The sequence below is a fragment of the Triplophysa rosa genome, linkage group LG10 (genome assembly GCF_024868665.1).
Source record: "Triplophysa rosa linkage group LG10, Trosa_1v2, whole genome shotgun sequence".
In the NCBI taxonomy this organism is placed as follows: Eukaryota; Metazoa; Chordata; class Actinopteri; order Cypriniformes; family Nemacheilidae; genus Triplophysa; species Triplophysa rosa.
The window spans coordinates 8,388,429-8,415,116 of record NC_079899.1 but is presented as its reverse complement, the minus strand read 5'-3'; the positions used below and the strand labels follow the sequence as shown (position 1 = coordinate 8,415,116).

At 44.3% G+C, this 26,688-nt stretch overlaps 1 protein-coding gene across 2 annotated transcripts in view; it reads left to right on the top strand.

Annotated features, from left to right (window-relative positions):
- tmem63c (transmembrane protein 63C) overlaps positions 1–26,688 on the top strand; it is a 94,861-nt gene that overhangs the window by 36,759 nt on the left and 31,414 nt on the right. For both annotated transcript variants that reach the window (XM_057343535.1, XM_057343533.1), the window contains exons 2-6: positions 9,527–9,806; positions 11,353–11,432; positions 16,086–16,173; positions 16,720–16,757; positions 17,369–17,511. In XM_057343535.1, the coding sequence (XP_057199518.1) occupies positions 9,573–9,806; positions 11,353–11,432; positions 16,086–16,173; positions 16,720–16,757; positions 17,369–17,511 (583 nt within the window). In that variant the 5' untranslated portion in view covers positions 9,527–9,572. The remainder of the gene's footprint in view (positions 1–9,526; positions 9,807–11,352; positions 11,433–16,085; positions 16,174–16,719; positions 16,758–17,368; positions 17,512–26,688) is intronic.

Below are 26,688 nucleotides of genomic sequence, written 5' to 3'. Positions count from 1 at the left end.
GATAAAGACAGTTTTTCATTATGGAAAGCCCAATTAGAGCTCGCTGTTAAGGCTTGTGCTGATGCACAGACGCAAGATCTGGCTGCCATTTTGCCCACGAGGTTGAGCGGAGATGCTTTAGCTTACTGACTCTCCCTGCCTCCTGAGACACAAAAGAATTATGAACTGTTTGTAGTTGCATTAAATGACGTTTTTGGACGGAAACAGTTTTTGCTGCATTTTCAGACTTTTGTGAACGCCAGACCACGCATGTCCAAAGAACCTTTGGAAGTATTCGCAGCTGAGATAACAAGGCTTGTTTTGGAAGCATTTCCAAATTATGGTGAGGCTGCCATTGCCATGGAAAGATTTCGACGGTTTGTAGCTGGTCTTGAACCTGTTCTTCAAGCAAAATGTCATGAACATGGCGCTACTAGCCTGGAAGAAGCTTTAGCTATTGAATGTAAGTGGGAACGAGCACAGGAAGTTCTCAGGTTTGCTCCTCTTCCTACTCTAAGACAAAAAACCGGTCTGTCACCATCTCTAACTTTACCAAGTGAATCACTTTCTGCTATGGAGTCCACAAAGACCACTTCACCTGGGGACATCTCTTCTGAACTCACGACTGCGGTAAAGCAACTCACTGCTGATGTTAAGAGTCTTAGTCTACAAGTCAATCAATTAAAGACACAGCGCGACCAGAGTTTTCAACATGCTTTCTCCAGACAGAGGGACTACTTACCTGAACGGGGAAGAGATGAGAATCTTTACTCTCCACTCTCATCTCCGAGGAGATATCCATCATCCCCACATCAAAGAGATGAGTCTTACTTCTCCAACCAACGAGACGGTGACAGACATTGGGGCTATAGTGATAGTCATAGCAGCACATCTTCACGCCATCGAGATCGTTATGACAGTCCACGACGTCCATCTTCAAACTATCGAGATCGTTATGACAGTCCACGACGTCAAGATAATCACGCCATCAGTCCATCCTCACGTCATCAAGATTGTCACGTCATTCCATCTCCCTATCATCGAGATCGTCGTAGCAGCCCATCTTCACGCCGTCAAGATCGTCTGCCTTCAGAGTGTGGTGCTCAACATGCCAGCATGACTTCACATTACCGTGATCGATATGACAGCCCAGCATCTGATCATCGAGGTCATCACTTACAGCATGCTACCCATCATCTGGATCATCATACATCAGGAGGGTTCTTCAACGACATATTTGGCCAACGATCTTCTAGTGACCGCCTACCATCGTCTGGTGATCATCATGTCAGTTTCAACGAGGAGGATGCGGCACATCAGGGAAACGGCTGGTAGCAGGTACTATGGGCCAGGTATCTGCTGAGTCTATGAGTGGGCCCAAACAAACTAAAATAATAACTCCTGACATTCCCACGCCTTATGTTTTTGCTGTTATAGAGAACATTGCTGTACAAGCTTTTCTAGACACAGGCTCAGAAATATCGTTTATCAGCGAAACATTAAGAATGTCAATTCCCTCTCTTAGTAAAAAGCCCATTCAGAAATCATTTCTCTTAGCAAAGTCTGTGACGGGTGATTATCTTGACACTCTTGGTATGTTGTCTATTACCATTAGGCTTGGTGAGGAAGTGTTTTCCCATGATGTGCAGATGGTCAGGAACGCTACACAGCCAGTTATCCTCGGTTGGGATTTTCTTAGCAGACATCATGCTGTAATTGACCTCAGAGAGAATCATTTGAAACTGTGGAATTGGTCTGTTCCTCTTTTGTGATCACAGGATGTGGTTCCTTTTAGGAGTGCTGCAGTGACTTTGGAGCCTATTCTGATCCCTGCTAGATCCCAGATGAATGTTTTGGCAAAAATTCAAACAAAGATTGGTGAAAAAGAGTTCACATGTAATTATGTTGGACTCTTAGACCCTGATGTTCAGACAGTGCCGGGTCTTTTTGTAGCACGAACAGTAACCTCAGTGAAAGCTGGTGTGACTTGTGTTCGAGCCATGAATCCATCTGGTGAGGATTGTCATGTTACCTGTGGCACGAGGCTAGGTGAGTTTCATTCAATAGTAGCTCAGCCAGGTGAAGAGCACATAATGTCCGAACCCAATGTAGCTCACATACAAGCTCAGACTAAACCTGATCCACAGTCCAAGATAGACCTTAGCCAATCTGCATTAAAGGATGATTAACGTGCTCAGCTAGAGACTCTGATTTTGAAGTATTCAGACATCTTTAGTGCTCATGAGTACGACTACGGCCATACTGATTTGGTTAGGCATACCATTTGTACTGGGGATGCGCAGCCCATCAGGCAGAGGGCTTACAGAACATCGCCATCCATTCGCAATGAGATTGACAGGCAGGTTCAGCAGCTCCTTTCCCATGATGTCATTGAAGAAAGTTGTAGTCCCTGGGCCTCTCCTGTGGTTTTGGTAAAGAAAAGAGATGGCAGTTACAGGTTCTGCATTGATTTCAGGAAGCTTAATGCACTTACTGTCAAAGACTCGTACCCCTTACCTCGACCCTCAGATGCGCTGGACAGCTTATCTGGTGCATGCTGGTTTAGCACGATTGATTTGTCCAGTGGATACTGGCAAGTGGAACTAGACCCTAAGGATAGGGAGAAAACCGCTTTCAATACAGGCAGTGCTTTATACCAGTTCAAAGTTATGCCCATGGGTCTTACTAATGCCCCCCCAACGTTTCAACGACTTATGGAGCTAGCGCTTCGCGGCCTTCATTGGAAGGTTTGTCTTGTTTATCTTGACGATGTACTTGTGTTCGGTCAGACTTTTGGTGAACATCTTAACAGTCTTGAGGAGGTTTTCTGTCGTTTCCGCTCTGCAGGTTTGAAACTGAAGGATAGCAAGTGTCATTTTGCATGCAGTGAAGTGTCATATTTGGGTCATGTTGTGTCTAGCCAAGGTCTGCAGCCAGATGTAAAGAACCTGGACAAAGTTAGGTCACAGAGGTAAGAGCGTTTGTTGGATTGTGCTCCTATTACCGGAGGTTTGTGAGGAATTTTGCTGTGGTGGCTGCACCCCTTAATGCTTTAACTCAGAAAGGTGCTGTTTTCAAATGGTCGAGTGAATGTGATGAAGCTTTCAGGTCCCTGAAGCATGCTCTCACAAGTCCTCCCATTGTTGCTCACCCTGTGTTCACACAGCCTTTTCTATTGTACACTGACGCTTCGCATGATTGTGTAGGTTCAGTGCTTGCTCAGGTGCAGGAGGGAAAAGAACGCGTAATTGCCTACGCAAGTCACGCTCTCACCGCGTCAGAAAAGAAATGGTCAACTTATGACCGTGAGCTGTTTGCCGTGGTGTGGTCTATCCGACATTTCAGACATTGTTTGTCAGGGGCTCCTTTCAAGATAATTACAGACCACAAACCCCTTTTGAATCTGAAAAAGGCCTCTGTTGATGCTGAACCGACGGGTAGACGTGCACGTTAGATACTTGAAATGGATGTGTATGACTTTACCATTTTGCACAGAGAAGGAAAGCAGCATAGTAATGCTGATTCCATGTCAAGGCGTCCTAGCTTGCCAGGGACTGAAACAAAAGCAGTGCGGTGTGTAATATCCACCCATACCACTACTGAAAGTGTCTCTTCTGTTGAAGTGCCAAAGGGCCGTGCTGTTCTTCCGGACATCACTGTCTGTTGATTTGACTGAATTGCAAGTTCAGCAAAGGCTGACTTCTGTCTTAGTATTGTCATGGACTGGAAAGGGAACGGTGATAAAAGACCCCCATTAGGCAGACTCAACCATTCCCCTGCTCCATTGAGGAAACTGTGGAATGAATTTCCCAAATTGTCATTCCAAGAGGGTGTATTGTGCCGCAGAGTGAAATCAGCTCCTCAGAGTCCTTCTGGTTATCAAGTAGTTTTGCCTGAGGTACTCATTCCAACAGCTCTTGAGTGTTTCCATGGAGAGAAGTTTAGTGGTCATTTAAGTGCTGAGCGTACTTTGTTGAGAGCCAGAAAAACATGCTATTGGCCTCACATGTCCCGTGACATACAGAAATTCTGTGCTGAGTGTGTATCTTGTCAGTCATGTACTTCGACCACTCCTCATGAAAGGGCCCCGTTACAGTCCATTCATGCAGACAGACCTTTCCAAAGAATTGCTGCTGACATCACTGAGCTACCTGTAACTTTGCAGGGTAATAGGTATGTTCTGGTTGTAATGGACTATTTTACGCGTTTTGTAAATCTGTATCCCCTAAAAGATCAGCGCGCAACAACTGTAGCACAGTGCATTTTTGAGGATTACATTAAACAGCATGGGGTCCCGGGGTTCTTTCACACAGACCAAGGTAGACAGTTTGAGTCAGATTTGGTCAAACATCTGTGCAGTCAACTGGGCATTAAGAAAACCCGCACCTCTCCCTACCATGCCCAAGGGGATGGTATGGTTGAAAGACTTAACCGAACTTTGAAAGACCAGCTCTCTAAGTACATTTGTGAAAGTGGAGGTGAATGGGACAAATACTTGCCTCAAGTAGAATTGGCCTATAACTCAAGCGTTCATGCCAGCACTGGATTTTCTCCTTTCTATCTTGCTCATGGTAGAGAACCACGACTGCCTGCTGAGATTCTCTTGAACTGTAGTGCTACTCTCACTTCCTGTACTCCAGGTACCCCTGCCGATTATGTTTGGGATGTGACCACACGTTTGTCCTATGATTTCAAAGATGCAGCTATACGGTCGACTGCATCTAAACTAAATCAGAAACGGCAGTATGACAAAAAGATATTTTTCCATCCACATGAACCAGGTGACTTTGTGTTTTTGGACGATCCAGTTCAAAAGCAGAATAAGATGGCTCCTACGTTTGTCTTATGCTTTCAAAGATGCAGCTGTACGGTCGACTGCAGCTAAACTAAATCAGAAACGGCAGTATGACAAAAAGACATTTTTCCATCCACATGAACCAGGTGACTTTGTGTTTTTGGACGATCCAGCTCAAAAGCAGAATAAGCTGGCTCCTAAATGGAAAGGCCCATACAAAATTCTGAGACGAATGGACAAGAATGACAGCCCAGGTGTAACTTATGAGATCACCGATCCACACAATCCACAGTCAAGAAGGTGGGTGGTTCATCACAATCGCTTGAAGCCTTATAGGGGATCTGTTTGCACTTTACCTGCCAGTTCCTCATCAGTCCCTGTGCCACTTTTGGAGGGTAATGCTAATGCCCCTTACTCCATTCCCCACACAGCATTATCAGGAGCTTTGCCTTTCCGCCCTTCTACCCCACCGCATGTGCCTAACAAACCTGCAAAACAGCCTGCTGGTGGGACAAGAATTGAATCTCAACCTCCAATTGTTTCGGTGTCTGAACCGGCATCTGTACTACGGCCTTGTGCTTCTCCTACAGCAGTCATCGTCAACTGGCGGACCGCGGGCCGGATCCGGACCTTTGCTTCGTTTCATCCGGACCGCGAGACATTTAAAATTTTGACTCTTTCAGTTGTTTAAATTGAGCCGCGCGTCTACATAACGGAGAATCACATAACGCGTACTCTCAGGAACATTTATGTAATTGATCTTTTGTCGCTATATGCTGTGATATCTCTTAGCTGTAAATGCGCTTCATTTGAACCCTTTCCGCTCCGCGTGCGCTGCTTTTCTCCCGCCAAAGAGTAGTATTTTCCGGGAGCCGGGAACAATCGCACTCAAGTTCGGACTGCAGCAAACGAGCCCAATCTGAGAAGGCCCTGACATTCTACCTGATATTGATGTGCCACAGGGCAATGTACACTGTAACACATTTCTGTAGTTTTTACAGCATTATTACTGTAAAATGATCAAATCCTTACTGTAGAACCTGTATACAGCAGGTTGCTGTAGATCTGCAAAGCATTGTGGGTAATTTTGGTGGCGGGAAAATTCTACAGTAAATATGTTTATGCTGTGAATCATTATACAGTCATTTTTAACAGATTTTTTGTCAGTACAAATCTGAAGAGACTCGACAGATTCTTCAAAATCTTGTTCAAAAGTATTTTTTTCTAATTTTTATCATTATTTGTTGCTATTATTGTTTATTTAGCGTAGTTTCCTCTTGTCAGGTTATCTGTGCGTTGTATATGAGTGCGCTGGGAGAGATAGCGAGAGAACAAGACAGACATGAGCTGGTATGATAATGATGATTTTATCAGTACAAATCTGAAGAGACTCCACATATAATATTTGTTTCCATTATTGTTCATTTAGCGCAGTTTCCTCTTGTCAAGTTGTCTGTGCGTTGTATCTTTAGGAGTGCTCTGGCTGCTGGGAGAGATAGCAACAGAACAACAGGCCAGGGAGTTTAGCTGGTAATTAAGCTAGCGTGTACATATTACTACAAAAATAAATGCTTCGCGCATATAATTATATATTTTCTCATCTGGCAAGATTTGATTGATAACATCTTCAGTTTGCGAAGGAGTAATGCTGTTGGATAAAAAATAATCAGGAATTGTATGTGTGTCCGTGTATGTGTGTGTTTGTGCGTAGCCATGCGATAAGTTACTGAAGTGTGCTGAGCTGAAAGAAAACGTAATAACAGGTAAGACTTTTTAATGGTTTTTAAAACAGTTTTAGACATTTCATATGCTTTATAAGATCCATTGCAGGGCAAGCTGCAGCAACCAATGTCTGATAATTTGGGTTTTGTGCAAAAAATGCCCTCACAATTCAACATAAAAGGCCAAAAAATGCTCTTGAATAATACAATTAAAAGTGTTATAACTGTTACGATTAAAATGAAATGTGAATAAAGTGTCTTATTACATCTAATCACTGTGCATATTTCTTTTACATGTGTTATTTACAGCGGTGAGCCTTACAACCTGTCATAGTCTCGGCGCATGAACGTAATGGCCAATCAGAAGTTTAGATGAGTCACTGCTTGCTTATAAAAACAACAGGTTGCAGATACGATGCAAGTCAAATTCATTTATTATAATGGAAGTTTAATGCAGTCAACTTCATTCATTATAACACGAGATTATAACTGCAGTCATTTAGTTTTTCAGTTATGAGTTTTTTTATTCTGTTTATTCCGAGTTTGAAAAAAAAATGCTACTACGCTATGCTACTAAAATATGTATTAAGGCAAAAACAGCAATATCATCCATGAACTATTTGTCTTTATAGTCAATAAGAATGAACTGTAAGAATGGCATGCTAAACAATTTTAACATATCCTATTATTTGACAATAATCATGATTAAAATATCAACAGTAATATTAAGATAATGTTTTTAATATTTCAGTCCACTGTAAAGAGTGCCTGTTTCTTATATTTATTACATGTGATATGCTCCTCTAACTCGGTTTAAAGACAGCATCAGCCTTAAACTTTGTTTTTGTCTTTCTTTTCATAATGTATACACATGCATTTAAAATTACATTAATCTTATAACATTATTGTGTTGTGGTGTAAATACAGTTAAATACCGGTAGTCTGTGTAATAAGCCAGATGCAGCTTCTGCAGAATAAATATCACTGAATATAATGAGTCTATGTCTTTTTTCTTTTACTGCAAGGAAGAAGACTTCAGTCCATGAGGATGACTCCAGTTCAGGAACAATATACAGGACCAGAGTCAGTTACAAATAATGTTTTTTTCAATAATATATTGTATAGATCCAACAATGTAGTTTTTTATTATAAACATGTAATGTATATTATATCATTTTAAAATGATTGTGTTTTATACATTTCTAATTTTAATTTTACAAAATAAAAATATATTTACAAAATAAATAATGTTTACATGTTTACAATCTATTTTTATGCCTTTATGCATTGTCACATGAAAAATGTTGTAAGTCAATAAATGTCATTTTTGTGGTAAAAGGGGTGTCTTTATTTCACAGTACACTAAAAATAATGCAGTAATGCGTGTTACACTAGTGTAATAATTGCTGTGATAAAGAACACAGCATTCTAATACTCTAATTGCAATTACAGAACTGTGATTATTACTGTAATAAAGAATTACAGTATTTAATAGTTACTGTGATTAAACGTACAGTCAGCATACTGTGGAATGTTTTACAGCAACTTACTTGCCAATTGCTGCGAGCATGTTGCTGTAAATTTCACAGTAATGTATATTGGGTATCACACTCTAAAAAAAAGCTGTAAAAATAGGGCACAATATACTGTATTAATATGAAGGAATTTTCCGTGTTCATTTTTACAGTTGTTTTACCTGTATTTTACATTTTGCACTGCATTCATTTGCATTTTAGCATTAATGGAAATGTCCGTAAAATAAAGGAAAATGTACTGGTAATTTTCTGCCAGTACTTTATCTGTTTTTTTACGGGATTTTTTTTACAGTGCAGTTGACTGTGATGTTTGCATGTTTAATTTTCCTTTCGGAATCAATGGTTTGGAAAATAAGAAAGCACAACTTTTTTATCAGCGGTTATATTCTAGATGTCATGGTTTCTGTAGAACTGAACATTTTGGGGGGTTAGGAGATTTTTTTACTATGGAAACTGACAGTTTGATCTGTCATTTGAACCAACAAAACATTAAATCCTGATCCTGGTTTACTGCATTATGTGTGGACTGCCTTATATGTTTACAATAGGTTAATGTGCTTGAGGGCAAATTCGGAAGTGAATGAAAACCATCAGTTAAATTGAATGGAATGGTCCTTCAGCTGCCAAATAAACACTGTAAACAAGACAAGTTTGTCTGGACTTGCTAACAGCACCAAAGGTATTTAACTTAAACTTTTAGAATTGAAGCTGATTGACAGTATGTTTATTTGGGAGTAGCTTAAGTCACACCATAAATAGATGAATTCATAAATTTATAAATTAAAACAGAAGATCTTGAAATTTCAGGTTATGCTGTACTGAACCTGCCATACATAATTTTTTCTTATTTAAATTTACATATATGCTCGTGTATGTTTTATTACGGACGTCACATTTATCATTTTTAAGTGATACATTTTTTGATATTCTAGTATAGCCATTTCACAAATCTTGCCTGTGGCCACCAGGGTAAGGCTGAGGGTTCACTCTGCAGATGAAAATGAATCTTCCCATAAGAATAAAGAAAAAAAGATGTGATCATTTTTATATTTCTTTTGAATCACCTACATTAAAAGGAAACATGATTGAGAATGATCAATAAAAAAACATATGCACATTTAATTGTTTAATCCAAATGAATTGGCAGGGGGGTCACGTGATGCTCTCGTTCTGAGTGGTACGTTTTCGCCGAGCTCCTGCAACCATCGCAATTTTTTTATTTTCATACCAAACCTTGTGGCTGTTTTGTGATTTAATTTAATCATCCCATTTCCTAAACATGCTAGGAACTGTTCCTATGACTTCCCAACAAGAAACTAGAACAACAAATGAATTGGCAAATCGAAACGAGCACTAGGCATTGCCTAGTATCAACAACAATGTGCATCATCTGCTACTGTTATAAATACTCCAAAGGAGAATTGTGTAAATGTTATCTGTTTCATTTCCTTCCCATCTGATTAATACACTTGTTGTTTTCTGTTCTGTCTCTTCAGTAATGCTTTGACAGTTTGAAAGGCTTCGGAGATCCCCGCCACTGGCATGGCGTCGCGCTCTGACCTCTTGGGAACAGCTCAGCCGCTGCTTGTGCTTTGGCCTGCAGGTGGCGGCAGCCCTTCGGAGGAGCTGGGTGTCAGGAGTTTCCTGAGTTCGCTGTTGGAAGAGAACAGCACAGCAGAGAGATGTTATCACTCCCATTCTCGCAGCAGTGTGCTGCAGGGCTTGCCTTTCGGAGGAGTGCCCACTGTCCTCGCCATCAACGTTGTTCTGTGGCTGGTACTATTGCATTTAAGAAGTAGTAAAACATCACAGAAACCTATTTAGCCAATGCAAAGATGGCCACACAAACCACAATGATCTCACAAACACTCACAAAACACATGCGGTAAAGAAATCTACCTAGTGCTCATTGCATGACAGAACTGGTGAAAACAACAACATTGCAAATTAAAGCAGAAAACACTAAAATATTTAAAAAAAAAAAAAACAATATCTACTGAAATAAAACTGCAGAGCTAAAGTGGTAGATAGTTTATTTAGAATTTTTGGATCTGATCAATATGCCTTTGTATTTTTTCTCGAAATGCACATTATAAAATATGGGCAAAAAGTATAGGATGGAGGAATTATTTTCTCATTAAAGCATTGTGAATCTATTCAGCCATAATGATGCAATATAATACTTTTATAGTCTTTGTCTATAGTGTACAGTATTCCGTAGTCTTCTATAGTCAATGTAGATATAGAAATATAGAAGCAATATAGACATTTTAGGGTGTAATGTGTCATTAATGTATTATTCTGGTTGGAGTTACATCATTGTCTTTATAGGAATGAACAAGATTACAGATTGTGTAGTATTCACTCTTGTGCTTAATTAAGTCTAAACATATTTCATTGAAACAGCAAATATGATATTTTTGAAGTTTACATATAGTTTACAAACATTTGTGCAAGCTTTGAAGCGTTTACAGTCAAAAATTTGTTCACCAAAAATAAAGTTCAGTCTTCATTTACTCACCCTTATGTTATACCAAACAATTTATTGTCAAACATTAAAATACTGTGTAACATAACATTTTTTATGCATATTTCCTATACAATGACAGCTAGTAACAAACCTGTCAAGCTCTAAAAAGGAAAAAAGATCACCATAAACAGTCCATACAACCTTTGATCTATATGTCAAGTCTTTTGTATGGAGATGTACTGGCAATCATCCCCCAAACCCCTAAAACGCTGTGTTGAGTTTGTGCGACTAAAAAGTAAGAAAAAAGTTTATTTATTTGTTTGATGTATGTTCATTTTAACCTGGGTAGGAACTTAACACAATTTAATTAAAATGATGCCTAAAGTGTAAACTCACTGGACCAATAATGTCCAGATTCTAAATCTGCGATCTTGCTTACAACATTTTAGGGTTTGAAGTATAGTTTCCCAGCAGTCAGTTTTCAGTTGTCTTTTCATTTACTTTTTCTACTGGAGTCATTATGAACACAATGTGTGTATGCTGACCTCACTGCCTGTTAGTTTCCAAGACAACCGCTCACCTCTTCTCTCTCTCTCTGGCCCAAGAAAAGATTCATTATTGCTGCTGCCTAGGGGTCTAGTAAGAACGAGGATTTGCTTACACAAATAGTTCTTATTTAGTGTAGCGCGTTTGCATTGATGTAGAAAACTATTGGCCAAATTCAAATCATATTTCACTGTGCATGTTACTTCATAACTGTAAATTATTATATTTTATATAAAGGCCACTGTAAGAAAATGGTTTAGTATTTATGCATACTGATCACTCTGTGTTTGGTTTGTTGTCTTTTAGTTCCTTCTCCTGATCTTTTCCTGTTTGAGGAAAGCAGCATGGGACTATGGTCGTCTGGCTCTACTAATGGAAAATGATAGGTATCATCTTTGAACTTTTGACTATCTGGAATACATTATATAGTGTAAATAAATAAAGAACTGTGTGTGGTGTCGAAGTGAACTGAATGCTTGTGAAACACTGGCTCCACCTCCTGGTAAAACAAGACAAGCATTGTTTTAGAGATTCTTTTAATGCAATATTTAGTATAATTACAGTTTCATACTGTATATTTCATGTAATGATGAAAGTATATGTGAGATTTATTATTGTTTACAGTAACTTAACAGGATTAATTTGCATGGAGTTTACAAATATGGCATTTTACCTGCACCTACAAAAAATCAGATTTTTTCCCCATTTATTTTTCTTTAAATGAACTATTTTGTATGCCATTTAATTAGTAGTTTTCTTATTAAAACACACACACACACACACACACACACACACACACACACACACACACACACACACACACACACACACACACACACACACACACACACACACACACACACACACACACACAAAAATAGAGTCCCTATGGGACCCTGTGGGTGGAATTGGATCATAAGTTTTAAGGCCCTGCAGCAGTCTTGCTTTATTTTGCCTCAGCATGTGGCTTTAAGTCTGTGTTAATGTGTATGTGCAGCTGATTCTCTCACTGTGTATATTTTACACAGTATTGCATCAGTCCACATGGGCTAGAGATCCAGGGGGCAAGGTTCGATCCATATCCAGTCTCCTCCCATTGCATTGGGATTCGTCGACACTGGATCCAGTCTCTTTTCACTGCATTTTGATTGACAACATACATCACACTCGTGTTGTTGCTCTACCATTTCCGCATTGAGTCATAACTAAAGTTATTCTTTTGATGGAAAACAAACTTGCTGAAGACAAACTTTATTACATATTTTTAATAACGTATTTTATTAGATTTAGGTTTTGGGTAAGGGTTAGGGTATTTTTAATAACGTATTTTATTAGGTTTAGGGTAAGGGTTTGGGTAACAAATATTTAACTGTGGTCATTACTTAAAGGTGTACACTAAATGATGACATTGATAAGAGCAAACATTGGCGACCACGAGTTCCAATTTACTCTCCAAATTACGGCTAAGTATATCAAGTGGGAGGAGTTGGATCTGGAGCCAACCTCGTCCCCTGGATCTTGTGTTCTGCAGTGAGGACCATCTCGCTTTAATAAACACAGATGGGAAATTTAGGAGCATGACACATCTGTAGTTGAAAGGGCATCATCCATATAGTGGAACATTATACTGTATATAGGGGAGATGAGACTCATTGTTATAAGATGAGAATCATTGTTATATACATTGTTTTTATATAGTATTTGTTTGTTATATACAAATAAATGTTTTGTGTTGTATTATGAATTGTTTGCATTTCACAATTATTTTATTGTTTAAATCTTGTACTAAAAATAAATGTCAGGATTTTGGCGGCAAGAACCCAAATGCAGGCAGGCAATGGCAATGAAGGGGTTAAACAAGATATTTATTAAACGACACAAAACAAGGACCCACGATGGGGTAAAACAGCAACAAGAAATAATAAACAAGCACAGAACGAAGACTGACTAAACACAAGACTGAATAAACACTTGACAAACTAAACTAACACTTACTACAACAAATGATAACAGGAACAAGAGACACGGGAGGAAACGAGGAACATCAGCAAACACAGTAGCACAGGAACAAGGACCGTAGGACACGAGAACAACCACATACATACAATGCACGAGCACAAGACAAAGAAACAAGAGGGTATTTATAGGAAACACAAACGAGGGATAACGACATGGGGCAGGTGTGAGACATTAAACATCCAGGGAAAGATACGAGGAAACAAGAGGAATGGGGCCAATGACAAGACACTGGAGAGAACGTATATTATTGTCAAACGGACAATAATATGTTTCTCTCCACACATAACCAAAGACTTTGTCATGGCTCTGCTACAGGACCAAGAAAAACATGACTAAGGAAGCAGAGCCATGACAGAAGCCCCCCCTTTAATGAGCACCTCCAGGTGCTCACCAAGGGGTAGACGGACAGACAAGGAGACTGAGACAAGACAAAAACCAGACAAACATGGTGAACAGACAAGGGGAGACAGACAACAAGATACAGGACTGGGGTGGACATAAAAATAACAAACAGGGAGGGGGGGTGGGGCAAACAAGGGCCCATAGGGGGCAGTCCAGGGAGGTGGGGAAAGTCCCAGTCCCCGGCTGCGCTCGAGGGCGCTGAGTCCTGGGGGACTTAGGAGGAGTCCCGGGGGAACAGTCTTTGGCCCTGGGAGTCTCCCAGGGACCGGCTGGACAGGGCTTGACGCCGGCTGGAAGGCCGGCTGGACAGGGCTTGACGCCGGCTGGAAGGCCGGCTGGACAGGGCTTGACGCCGGCTGGAAGGCCGGCTGGACAGGGCTTGACGCCGGCTGGAAGGCCGGCTGGACAGGGCTTGACGCCGGCTGGAAGGCCGGCTGGACAGGGCTTGACGCCGGCTGGAAGGCCGGCTGGACAGGGCTTGACGCCGGCTGGAAGGCCGGCTGGACAGGCTGAGCCGGCTGGAAGGCCGGCTGGATCACCGGACTGGACGCCGGCTGGATAGGCCGGCTGGAGCCGGCTGGATCGCCGGCTGGACGCCGGCTGGATCGCCGGACTGGACGCCGGCTGGATCGCCGGACTGGATGCCGGCTGGATCTCCGGACTGGAGCCGGCTGGACCCGGACTGGATCGCCGGCTGGATCACCGGCTGGACGCCGCTGGATCACCGGACTGGACGCCGGCTGGACCACCGGACTGGACGCCGGCTGGACCACCGGACTGGACGCCGGCTGGACACCGGACTGTCGCCGGCTGGATCGCCGGTCGGACGCCGGCTGGACGCCGGCTGGATCCCGGCTGGACGCCGGCTGGATCACCGGACTGGACGCCGGCTGGATCACCGGACTGGACGCCGGCTGGACACCGGACTGGACGGCGCACCGGACTGGATCGCACCGGACTGGATCGCCACGGACTGGACACGCTGACGACTGGACACAGCTGACACAGACTGGACACAGGACTGGACACAAGACTGGACACGACTGGACACGGACTGGACACAAGACTGGACACAGACTGGACACAAGACTAGACACAGGACTGGAACAAGACTGGACGCTCCTCCGCTGCGCCTCTCCCTCCTTCTCCGCACCACCGGATCCATAGCCGACCTTGGCGAATCCGTGGGGACCGGAGGGAGTTCCGCAGCGGAGGAGCCGCGACGTCATCCCCGGTCCCCCCTCCCCGCACTCGCTACACGGCGCCAGAGGAACCGGGGACCGTGGAGCTCAAGCCGAGGGTACTGAGTCCCCCCGGGAGCGGCAGCCAGGCGAGGCCCTCCGAGCGGTCGACCGTGGGGTGAGCTCCAGTGGAACCTCACCTCGGGACCGTCCGGTTGGCCACGAACCTGACCATGTCCGCAAACCCAAGGGGAGCCAGCAGCCTCTTCTCCGACGGGGCGAGGCGCTGAGTGAGGCAGCAGTTGAAGATCGCCTTCAACTCGCCTCGCCAAACTCAGACGCCCTCGCCACCGTCGAGAATGCCCCGGCGAACTCCCGGTTCCCGTAACTCCCCTGACGGAACCCCAGCAGCAAGTGGGCTTGGGCGGCCCGCGAGGACGACGCCGTGCCGTCCATATTCCTGCCCGCTGGGTTCTGTGATGGCTCGTGCATTCTGTCAGGGTTTTGGCGGCCAGAACCCAAATGCAGGCAGGCAATGGCAATGAAGGGGTTAAACAAGATATTTATTAAACAACACAAAACAAGGACCCACGATGGGGTAAAACAGCAACAAGAAATAATAAACAAGCACAGAACGAAGACTGACTAAACACAAGACTGAATAAACACTTGACAAACTAAACTAACACTTACTACAACAAATGATAACAGGAACAAGAGACACGGGAGGAAACGAGGAACATCAGCAAACACAGTAGCACAGGAACAAGGACCGTAGGACACGAGAACAACCACATACATACAAAGCAAGAGCACAAGACAAAGAAACAAGAGGGTATTTATAGGAAACACAAACGAGGGATAACGACATGGGGCAGGTGTGAGACATTAAACACTCAGGGAAAGATAACGGAGGAAACAAGAGGAATGGGGCAAATGACAAGACACTGGAGAGAACGTATATTATTGTCAAACGGACAATAATATGTTTCTCTCCACACATAACCAAAGACTTTGTCATGACTCTGCTACAGGACCAAGAAAAACATGACTAAGGAAGCAGAGCCATGACAGAAAAGCTAATTATAATGCATTTTCAATGCAAACATGTGAAGCTTGTTATTTTTTTGTTATTTAGTTGCTGTCTAAAAACACAAAATCTAAAAATCAAAACAGTGTCAGTTCTTACCTGCAACAACTCAACCTGATATTTATTCATTTTATTTACTGGAGTTAAAAATTGTGACAAGTAACCCCTGTCTCTCCTGTATATATCTTTGGTGCAGAACAATAACAATAAAAACAAAGAAATAAAAAAACACTGAACAATAAAGAAAAAATAAATAAATAACATTTAATGGATTTGGTATTTATTTAAGTCTTAGTTTTTTGTGGAAATGTTATCTGTGTATTTAATCATTTGCCTTTGTTCTGTAGCTTGACATCACTATTCTACGGAGAACAAAGCGAAAAGGAGAAAACGCCCTCAGAATCCAGCCCATCAGACTCAGAAAGCAAGGACATGGTGAGAAGCTTTAGAAAAACTTTCCCACACATCTAATAAACATTTGATCACAAAGAAACAAATAAAAGCACGAGTACAAAGCTTGTGGTGGCTATTTTACCTGCACAAATAATTGATTGTGTTTTCATGTCACTCTTGTTTTCATTTTGTAGAGCAAAATGTATACACATATAGAGGCTTTACATAAAGTAGACAACTTCAATCTGCCTACATGTATTAGTCAACTGTTGTTACGCCATGTCGCTCCAAAACTGATGTCAAAACAAACAGCCATATAGCATTTTTAGTCTCACCCTATTTTTTCTATGCTCACTATCTGTCCCTTTATATTCTGACCTAACTTTGTCTCCTTGTGTTTTATGTGCATGACACTTCAAGACGTTACGGTCATTTTAAAGATTTAGCGTGTGTTTACATGGCTTTTTCCACTTGTTAGACTATCCGTGTTTACTTGAAGTACAAATGACTCTGACAGACGTGCTCTGTGCTGGCCTGTTTTATATGTGCCAGACCTTTTTATGACACTCTTGTTGTCTCTCTTTATAGGGCTTCTGTTCCTGGCTCTCATCTCTGTACCACATGAAGTAAGTGTGTAAGAAATGGTGATGTCATCAAGCGGTGTTCTGTTTGCTCACATTGTATCTTATTAGGAAGGGAAAACAAGGCATGGGCAAAGGTTTACCGGGCACTTTCCCAGAACGTCTATCGTCTGGGTGCGCTTAAAAGCTTTTCAGTACCGTAAACCAGCCGCTTGTCTGTTTCCACGGTTTCTGAAATGTTGTTTAGAAGACTGGGATAGCATGTTGGTGCCATTTTTGTCTGGTTCCTTTAAAAGCTTCTTGAACTCTCTGGAGACCTTGCTGAGAGCTTCCTTGCTCGGTGTGAGGCGAGGCCAGAGGGGCGTGTGTGTGTTTGTGTTTTTCAGTTTTTGGTGTGTATGAGTGCTTCTTGTAAGAATAATTGCACCCAACGCCCTCTTGAAGTTGTGTGGTCTTACAAAAAGGCTACAGTACATATGGTGGGATTCAAAGGTTTGGGACCACCAATAAAATGCATCTGTTTGCATTTTTATTACAGATTATATCAGCATAACAATTTAAGTGAAAGGTTTAAAAAATCATCATGAATATTGAATTCTCTGTATGAATTTTTCATATTAAATAAAAAAGAAGTAAATGTGTTTATTTCCCTTTAGAGATGAAGAGATCCGCAGTAAATGTGGTATCGATGCGGTCACGTACCTGTCTTTCCAGCGTCACATCATTCTGCTCATGATGGTGGTGTGTCTGCTGTCACTTACCATCATCCTGCCCATCAACCTCTCCGGGAACCTCCTCGGTAACTCCATCACATTCTGAACTGCTTGGTTACTGTTTACTCTAGGAGTGCTTAGCCACAAAGGACTCATGACAACAGACACAACACGTTTGGTATCCAGGAAAAGGCAGTATTCTTTAAAACAACATTACTTAATCCATCAGTGTGCGTGTAGTAAAAAGATGGGCTGATGTCATGACTTTTTTGTTTTGACAGGCTGTAAATTATGACTGAGACAGTGTTAAAGTTTTTTCAGATAGAATGTAGACTTCCACTAGAGCACATTAAACAACTAAAAAATGCTTAAAGTTGATAGTTTTATATGCTCTGACTTCCCTTTAGAATATTGAAACCACATTCATAAAATGGTTAAGTGCAAAGGTGAAGCAGGTGAAGCTTCCCCTTAGGGAAGGAGGTGTGCGGGTACTAAACTATCTCGACGACTGGCTCAGCTTGGCGCACTCTCGAGATCTGTTGTGTACACACAGTTACCTGGTGCTCCGGCACCTAGATCAGTGGGGCTACAGGTCAACTGAGAAGAGCGAGCTCTCCCCGGTGCAGAGCGTCCTCTTTCTCGGTATGGAACTCGACTCTGTCCTCATGAGCAGGCCCCGCTCACCCCCCGCGGGGGGCGCGAGACCCGCGACGAGGAAGCCCGCGCCCACGCGGCCTCCCAGAGGCAGTGCGACTGACTACAGAGCGCGTCCGATCAGTGTTGAACTGCCTGAAGCTCTCAGGCAGTCAGCGGTCCCCCTGAAACAATTTCAGAGGCTCCTGGGATACATGGCATCCTCGGCGGGGGTGGTCCCCATCGGGTCGATGCGCATAAGACCGCTCCAACACTGGCTACAGAGTCAAGTTCCTTGGAGAGCGTGGCACACCGGTAGCAGGCGTATGGTCATCACGCTTTTCTGCCGACACACCCTAACCCCCTGGTCTCCCATGACCTTCTTGCAGACAGGGGTCCCCTTAGGGATACCTCCCTGTAGGGTTGGGGTGCCGTGTGCAATGGGCACGCAGTGTCGGGGCGGTGGACGGGCCCCCGCCTGCGTTGGCATTTCAACTGCCTAAAGTTGTTGGTTGTGCTACTTGCATTGAGGAGGCTACTACGTCTCGTGCAGGGCAAGCACGTGCTGGTCCAGTCGGACAGCACAGCTGCTGTGGCGTATATCATTGGTGGCATTCACTCACGGCAGCTAACATGACTCGCCCGGCGCCTCCTCCTCTGGAGTCAGCAGGTGATCAGTTCCCTGCGAGCCACACACATCCCAGGCGTCCTGAACCAGACAGCCGATGCACTCTCTCGTCAGTCGACACCTCGCGGAGAGTGGCGACTCCATCCCCGCGCAGCCGGCTCATTTGTGAGCAGTTCGGCCAGGCACAGGTGGTCCTGTTGCCTCCCCGGACTCCACCCATTGTCCACTTTGGTGCTCCCTGTCCGAGGCAACCCTTGGCACGGAAGCCCTTGCGCACAGCTGGCCGTGGGACAAACGGAAGTACGCCTTCCCCCCAGTGAGCCTCATTGCACAGGTCCTGTGCAAGGCCAGGGAAGAGGAGCATCAAGTGGTACTAGTTACGCCCCTTTGGCCTAACCAGGACTTGGTTCTCGGAGCTAAGGCTCTGACAACAACTCCCCCTGGCCGCTCCCCCTGGCGAACTGCTTCCCCAGGGGAAGGGGCACGTTATGGCATCCCAGGCAGACCTGGTCTCCATGTCTGCACGGGACGGGGAGATCCTGAGTGACCCACCCCCAGTCTGGTTGGGATGTCACTCAGGCTAGGGCTTCGGCCACTGGGTGGCTATACGCCCATAGGTGGCGCCTCTTCTCGTCCTGGTGCTCTTCTCGGCGAGAAGACCTGTGGAGTTGCTCGGTCAGGTACGAGCTGTCCCTTCCTCAAGAGAGACTGGGAAGTAACCTCTCCCCCTCCACACTGGGAATGTATGTAGCCGCTACGGCCGCTCATCATGACCCAAGTGCTGGGTAGCCTCTGGGACAGCACGACCTAGTCATTAGGTTCCTAAGGGGCGCGAGAGGGTGATCACCTTATCCGCGCTCCGTACCCTCTTGCGACCTAGGTGGCGGCCTCAAGAGGCCCCGCCCCCTTCGAGCCTCTCGAGGTTGCCGCTCTTTCTCAGTCTTTATAAAGACGGCTTTCCTGATGGCGCTCACCTCCAAGAGGGTAGGGGATCTGCAAGCACCCTCCGTGTCCACAGATTGCCTAGAACTCGGGGCCGGGATTCTCACGTTATCTTGAGACCCCGCCCCGGCTACGTGCTCAAAGTTCCCACCACTCTTCCGAGAGACCAGGTGGTGAACCTGCAGGCGCTCCCCACCGGGGAGGAAGACCCAACCTTTCCGTGTTGTGTCCAATACGCGCACTGCACCTCTACTTGGACCGCACGTAGAGCCCAGAAGCTCTGAGCAGCTCTTTGTCTGTTTCAGAGGTCAGCAGAAGGGAGGGCTGTCTCCAAACAGAGGCTGGCGCACTGGATTGTGGATGCCCTCGTTAGGGCATACCGATCTCAATTCGCCCCTGCCCGTTGGGAGTGAGGCACACTCCTCATGGGCACTGGCTCAGGGCGCCTCTCTAGCAGACATCTGCAGAGCTGCGGGTTGGGCTATGCCCAACGACTCCGTGAGGTTCTAATACCTACGCGCGGAACCGGTGTCAGCCCGCATCCTGGCAAGGTGTAGGACCAGCAGCCGGTAGGGCGTACGCCTGCGAAAGCCCTTCCCCCTTCCTTAGGGGGATCAGCGGCTATTACGCCTCCCCTCTTTCCCCCACTGGGTAAAGAACAGGCATTTTATCCATCACTAGCACCTTCCTCGGGGCAGGCTGGGCAGAGCAGCCCTGCCCCCTCAGGCCGGGGAACAGTTGAGTTATCTCCCACATAGCTCTAACCGGACCTAGTGCTCCAGACGTGGTAACCCCCCCTCCGTGGGCTGTTCCGTCTGATGTATCCTCATGAATGGTTCCCACCTCGGCAACCCATGACCTCCCTAGGTGGACTCCCACCTTGCGGTTAACTCCTTCAGTCCGCACATTTTCCCATGAGTTCTCCTCTGTTGGTGAGACCATGTGGTGTCTCCACTAATTCCTCCCTATGGTAGGTAGTGGTCTCTGCAGCGTTTTTCCCCCGGGGGGAATAATGCTTACCCAGTGGCCCTTATGGTGCCGGGCGGCTGCTCGCCATTTAGAGAACTAGGCCTCCGCCCGTGACGGCCGGTGGCAGGGGCTTCCCAACTTTGTGGTAAAGCTCTGGGTCCCCCTTCCTCTCCACTGGATGGTCATAATTTCGCGTTAGCGTCTTCGTCTGACTCGCCCAGGCCAGTCAACGTCGCTCCGCTAGAGATTGTGACGCGGCTCAGCGCTGTGGCGTCTTACATAGGATCCCCATTCTGTCGGTTCGACACAACGTCGAGAGACCGACAGAAAGGGAACGTCTTGGTTACGGATGTAACCTCGGTTCCCTGATGGAGGGAACGAGACGTTGTGTCCCTCATGCCACAACACTGGCCGCCCACCCCAGCGGTCGGGGGAGGATGCTTAAGGCTCCTCAGACCAAAGGTGAATGAATGAGCACGCCGGCTTCCCTCTTATACCCGGACATCCGGGGAGGAGTCCGGCATGCAAATTTCATTCGCCAATTTTCATTGGCATTTTCTAAATACTCAGAAGATGATAGGTTCTCAAGACAAACCCCATTCTGTCGGTTCGACACAACGTCTCGTTCCCTCCATCAGGGAACCGAGGTTACATCCATAACCAAGACGTTTTGTATTGTTTGTAATGTGATCAACGTTTGCATAAGTAGTAGATGTGTTAGGAAAGTAACATGTGTAAGACACCACCCACTGGTCCAATGACGGTATCCAGAGGCGTGGCGAAGGCTTCACACGTGTTCTTGTCTTCTTTTGTTTAGTGAAACAGTATTTGCATGAAAACACATTTCACTTAATTACCTCTATTTTATCTGACTCCAATTTAATAATATCTCGACTTCTCATTTAGTTTACATTTAACTTTTATCATTAATAATTGTGAAATTTGGACGGATGTCTGATTCCTCTGTTTTATTCTAAATTACACTCCTTCATCCGATTCTCAATGTCGCTTAGAGTCTCGCGCCGGCCGTTATACGCGGATCTCATGGTCACAAACTCGCCAGTCTTGGTCACTGCCAGAGGTTTCTATGACTAGTAATGCTCAGATGGCTGTCTCCAACCAGCACTTCCTGAAACATTATTTGATCTAGTCCCCTTATACTATTGACAACTTAATTAAAGTAATGATTATTTCCAACCAGAGGTCATGACCACTCCATAGAGATAAATAGACCAATCTTACTTCCTCTGACGGTAGCTTTATATAATCATGCCATAGTTTCCTATGTACACTTAGTTAGAATAATATTACAGTAACCAGAGGTTTTGGTGACTTGCCCTATTTAGATTGGTCAGACAACATATGTGCTGTTCTAAATGGAAACGATAGCCCCTACGGTCTAATTACACTTAAACTAATGCCAAGTAGTTAGCCGGAGCTCTAAAATCTCAGCAGGCATGCCCAATGCTCCACCTAATACAGGAGTCTAGTCCGTCACTAACCTGAACGTAGATTTGCGGTAACAAAGGATATGGTCCTTTGTTTAGTGATCTACTAAAGTTTATAAACTCAGAACAATACAGAATGAATTCAAACATAACAATTTATTAGCCAGGTAAGCATAATTCAAAATCCAATTCAAGATTCAATTCAATAATCAATGGCAATCAATATAATTCAATAACAAATAATAGAAAATCATAAGAAATAAAGCAAAGAGAAGTTCAATGTTGCATACCTGGCAAGAGACGACACACGGGGATTTGTGCGGGAGATCTGGCTACAGATTCCCTGATATTTTTGTCAACTTCCCTTAAATACCAAACCAGAACAAAGCATTATGGAAATATTCTTTAGAGTTAGGAATTTGGCTGTGATTGGGTCTTGTGATCCCTGGGGCTGTACTTAATCTGCATACAGTAGGTGATTGCTGAAAGTCACCAAATGTGTGAGAAATGTTCCAGCACTGACGGAAGTTTGCTAAGTTCTTACAAAACTTTGTTATTACATTCTGTTGTTATGGGAGTGAGACCATTGTACCAGTTGCACTGAGACCTTTTGGATGATACCAAACATGTGTATGTTTTTTGTGTATGTGTCGTGTTCTTTTCTTGTGTAGGTTCTAAGAGCTTTTGGGTGTCCTGCATTGAGTGAGAGGGGAGGAAAGGAACAGTTGGGGGTGCAGGGTGAGGTCTGCATCTGTGATTCACCTGTATGCGTCGTTTGAGATGTGGATGTTAGCTCAGTAGGGAGTTTGTTGTACTGGAGGGAGTCCGTTGTTTCTCAAAGGAAGGTGTCCTTTTGGTTCAGGTTTCTCACTGTATTGAGAGATGCTCTCTGTCCTTTTCCCGAGATGATTATCTTTTGATCAGGAATCGATGCGTTGTTCTTTCAGGAAGGGGCGCCCATTTGGCCTAGGTTCCCCACTGTGCTTAGAAATGTTCTTTGTTTCTCAGGAGAAGAATAATCTCTGGTCGGGACATCTTGGCTCCGACCTTACACATGTAACATTTTAATTATATTTTGCTAAAATGAACGAAATGAATGATATGACTCGAAAAAAGATTCGTTCATTTTGCTGAACGAGACTCAAAGGTCCGAGTCAGTAAAATGAACCGAACTTCCCATCACTAGTCGTTCCTGGTTCATGTGCGTGCTTCAACAGTAGGCCAACCCCAAATGCTCTCATTGGTTGAAACGCTTAGTGACGCCATTCCACAGCCAGTACCAATCAACATCCCACCCCTTCTGTGACCCATGGTTTGTCTGTACCTTTCAGAGCTAGTGAGCAACAGACTTTTGCAATAAAATAATGGCAGCGGCTATTTGCACTAAGTTTAAATAGTAGTAAGTTCTATTTACACTAAGTGAAAATAGCAGCATTTCTTAGCGATATGCTATTTACACTAACCAAAAATAGCTGTAGGGCCTATTTTCTTTGATTAAGTAGAAATAGTAGTTAGATGCTTTTTACTTATAAATAGTGGCAAATAACGTTACTATTTGCACCTCAGTATTGTTGTGCATTAAACATTATGCAATAATAACAGACAGTAAATCATTATATTTATAAAAATTATTAAAATGATGGCAATTTATTGAGATATTAAAGCCCTATAACTACCCCTAACCTTACCCTAAACCTAAAGTTTATGAATAAAAATGAATTTTAAGTCTTAAATCAATTTTATTTAAAACAAATGCTTTTATGATCTGTAAAGTAATAAAAAAGTTAGAAGGTTTTCAGTGGGATTAGAACCCCGTTCTCCTATGGCGCGCTAAACAGACGTCACACTTTATGCCACTCCAGGCGCTGTCTGATATGGTGTCGATCTTATACTTCCTCTATTCCAATCACATATTGGTGGGCGGAGCTAGTTTAAATATTCTCTGCCAAAAATAGACACTACGTAAAATAATACTTAAAAAACTGCGTTAATGCACGATAAAATAATTGTCGCCGTTAATTAATTAATGCATTTCCCAGCCCTAGAAAAAATAAAATTGATGAGAAATGAGGTTTCAGTCTGACAGCAACGATATTAGACTATTAATGTTATCCGATAATGTTAATGTTATCTTATTAAGACTACAAAATAGTTAAATAGTTAGTAGTGAATAGCTAAATAGTTGTATACTGCATGCAGGTATCATCATGGGCGTCGCTAGTACTATTTATTCGGGGCTCTAGCCCCGATTGTTTGTAATCTAGCCCCGAATGTTTAAATATAATAATAGGAATTCAGTAACTGGACGTTTAAAATTGGCTGCTGACGCTGTGTACACAGTCTCTCTCCCACACGCGCCAAGTCTGACACACACACAAACACACACACACACACAGGCACGCACATACTCACACCACGTGACTGATTTCAATCTATGCCTAAAACATCACCATGCAGTTGAGCTGCTCGACAAAATAAAATATAACAGTGTGGGGGCAGAGAAGACTAGAGAATGGCAATAGCGTGTGCCAAGAAACAAACAAATCTTTCATTTTGGCAGAAGATGAAGAAAGGTATTAACTTTAGTGTGCGAGTACACACAGACGAAAATGTACACCTATAACTGATGATATAAAAATCCGGATTATCACAACAAGCCGATTGTGCTATTGCGCCATAATCTTGATCAAAATCAATGCAAAGATAGCAAAAATTTTATTCAATTTGTGATGCATTATTTTTACGAGGATAATGCACAGATGTTGCCTGTCGCTAATGTGAGGTCAGTGAGTGGTCTGTGTGAACCTTTCTTACCTGCTGCTGCCTCACATAAGTGCCAAGGACCGGGCGAAGCAATAATATCCTAATATATCCTAATATAATATTTTTAAACACAATCGGGTATGAAGTAAACAAACAGTTTTTGGGAGAAACTTTTTGGGACGTGTATCACTGGATCCGCGCTTCACCGCAAGTCTTAAAGTGCCAGCAGCTCAGTCACACCAGCAGTTATAGGCTACTGGCTATTTGTGTTTACTTAAAAATTTATGTCAAAACCTTTCATTTTTTATTTATATTAGGTTAAGCATTATCAATTATAGTTAATAGTTAATAGTTAATCTATTCATATACATACTTTTAGTATTTAAGTAATTAAAGTTGTAGAAAAACATTACTTTTAATCCTAAAGGGACTGACTGTTAATTTCATGCATTATTATCGCCCAGCTCATAATCGCATTACAAACATTACCATATGCTTTTTTTGCTCAAGTCAAGTCTCGAAGATACTCTGTGATGATTCCACCATCAAAAAAATGAACAGGAAAAATACATGGAAAAGTCCACAAGAGAATGAAATACAGTAGACATAAGTAGCTAAACATGATGTATAAAGTTACATATGATTATTTTCTGTTTGATAATATATTGCATAAATGTGTTCATGCAAAGCATGTTTTCCTTGAGACGAATCAATATTAAATTTCAATTAAATTTATTGTTTTGTGTTTGCTAATAAACTATATTGCATAAAAAAGTTCATGCAAAGCATATTTTCCTTGAAAAAATACCCCTTACAACCTAATCCAAATTCCCTACATTAGCCCCTAATGTTTTAGGCTCAGCCCCTGATAGTTTTATATCCTAGATACGCCCCTGTCATGGCTCTGCTTGAACACGCCCCTGTCAAGACGATCTTCAACTGCTGCCTCACTCAGTGCCTCACCCCGTCTGAGAAGAGGCTGCTGGGTCCCCTAGGGTTCGCGGCAATGGTCAGGTTCATGGCCAACCGGGACGATCCCGGGGGTGGGGTTCCACCTCGCGGTCGATCACGCCGGAGGGCCTCAACCTGACTTTCGCTGCCCGGGGGGACTCGGTACCCTACGGCTTGAGCTCCACGGTCCCCGTTCACTCTGGTGGCGCCGGTAGCGAGCGGGAGGGAGGGGATCCGGGGATGACGTCGGCTGATTCCTCCGCTGCGGAACTCCCTCCGGTCCCCACGGATTCGCCAAGGTCGGCTATGGATCTGGTGGTGCGGAGAAGGAGGGAGAGGCGCAGCGGAGGAGCGTCCATGCCGGTGCAGCCGGCATCCAGTCCGGTGCGGCCGGCGTCCGGTGCGGCCGGCGTCCAATCCGGTGCAGCCGGCATCCAGTCCGGTGCGGCCGGCGTCCGGTCCAGTGGTGCAGCCGGCGTCCAGTCCGGTGTTGCTGCCGATGTCCTGTCCGGTGTCCAGTCCGGTGATCCAGCCGGCTTCCAGTCCGGTGATCCAGCCGGCGTCCAGTCCGGAGATCCAGCCGGCGTCCAGTGATCCAGCCGGCGTCCAGTCCGGAGATCCAGCCGGCGTACAGTCTGGCGATCCAGCCGGCGTCCAGTCCGGCGGTCCAGCCGGCGTCCAGTCCGGCGGTCCAGCCGGCGTCCAGTCCGGTGGTCCAGCCGGCGTCCAGTCCGGTGCAGCCGGCGTCCAGTCCGGTGCAGCCGGCGTCCAGTCCGATGTCTAGTCCGACGTCAAGCCCTGTCCAGCCGGCCTTCCAGCCGGCGTCAAGCCCTGTCCAGCCGGCCTTCCAGCCGGCGTCAAGCCTTGTCCAGCCAGCCTTCCAGCCGGCGTCAAGCCCTGTCCAGCCGGCCTTCCAGCCGGCGTCAANG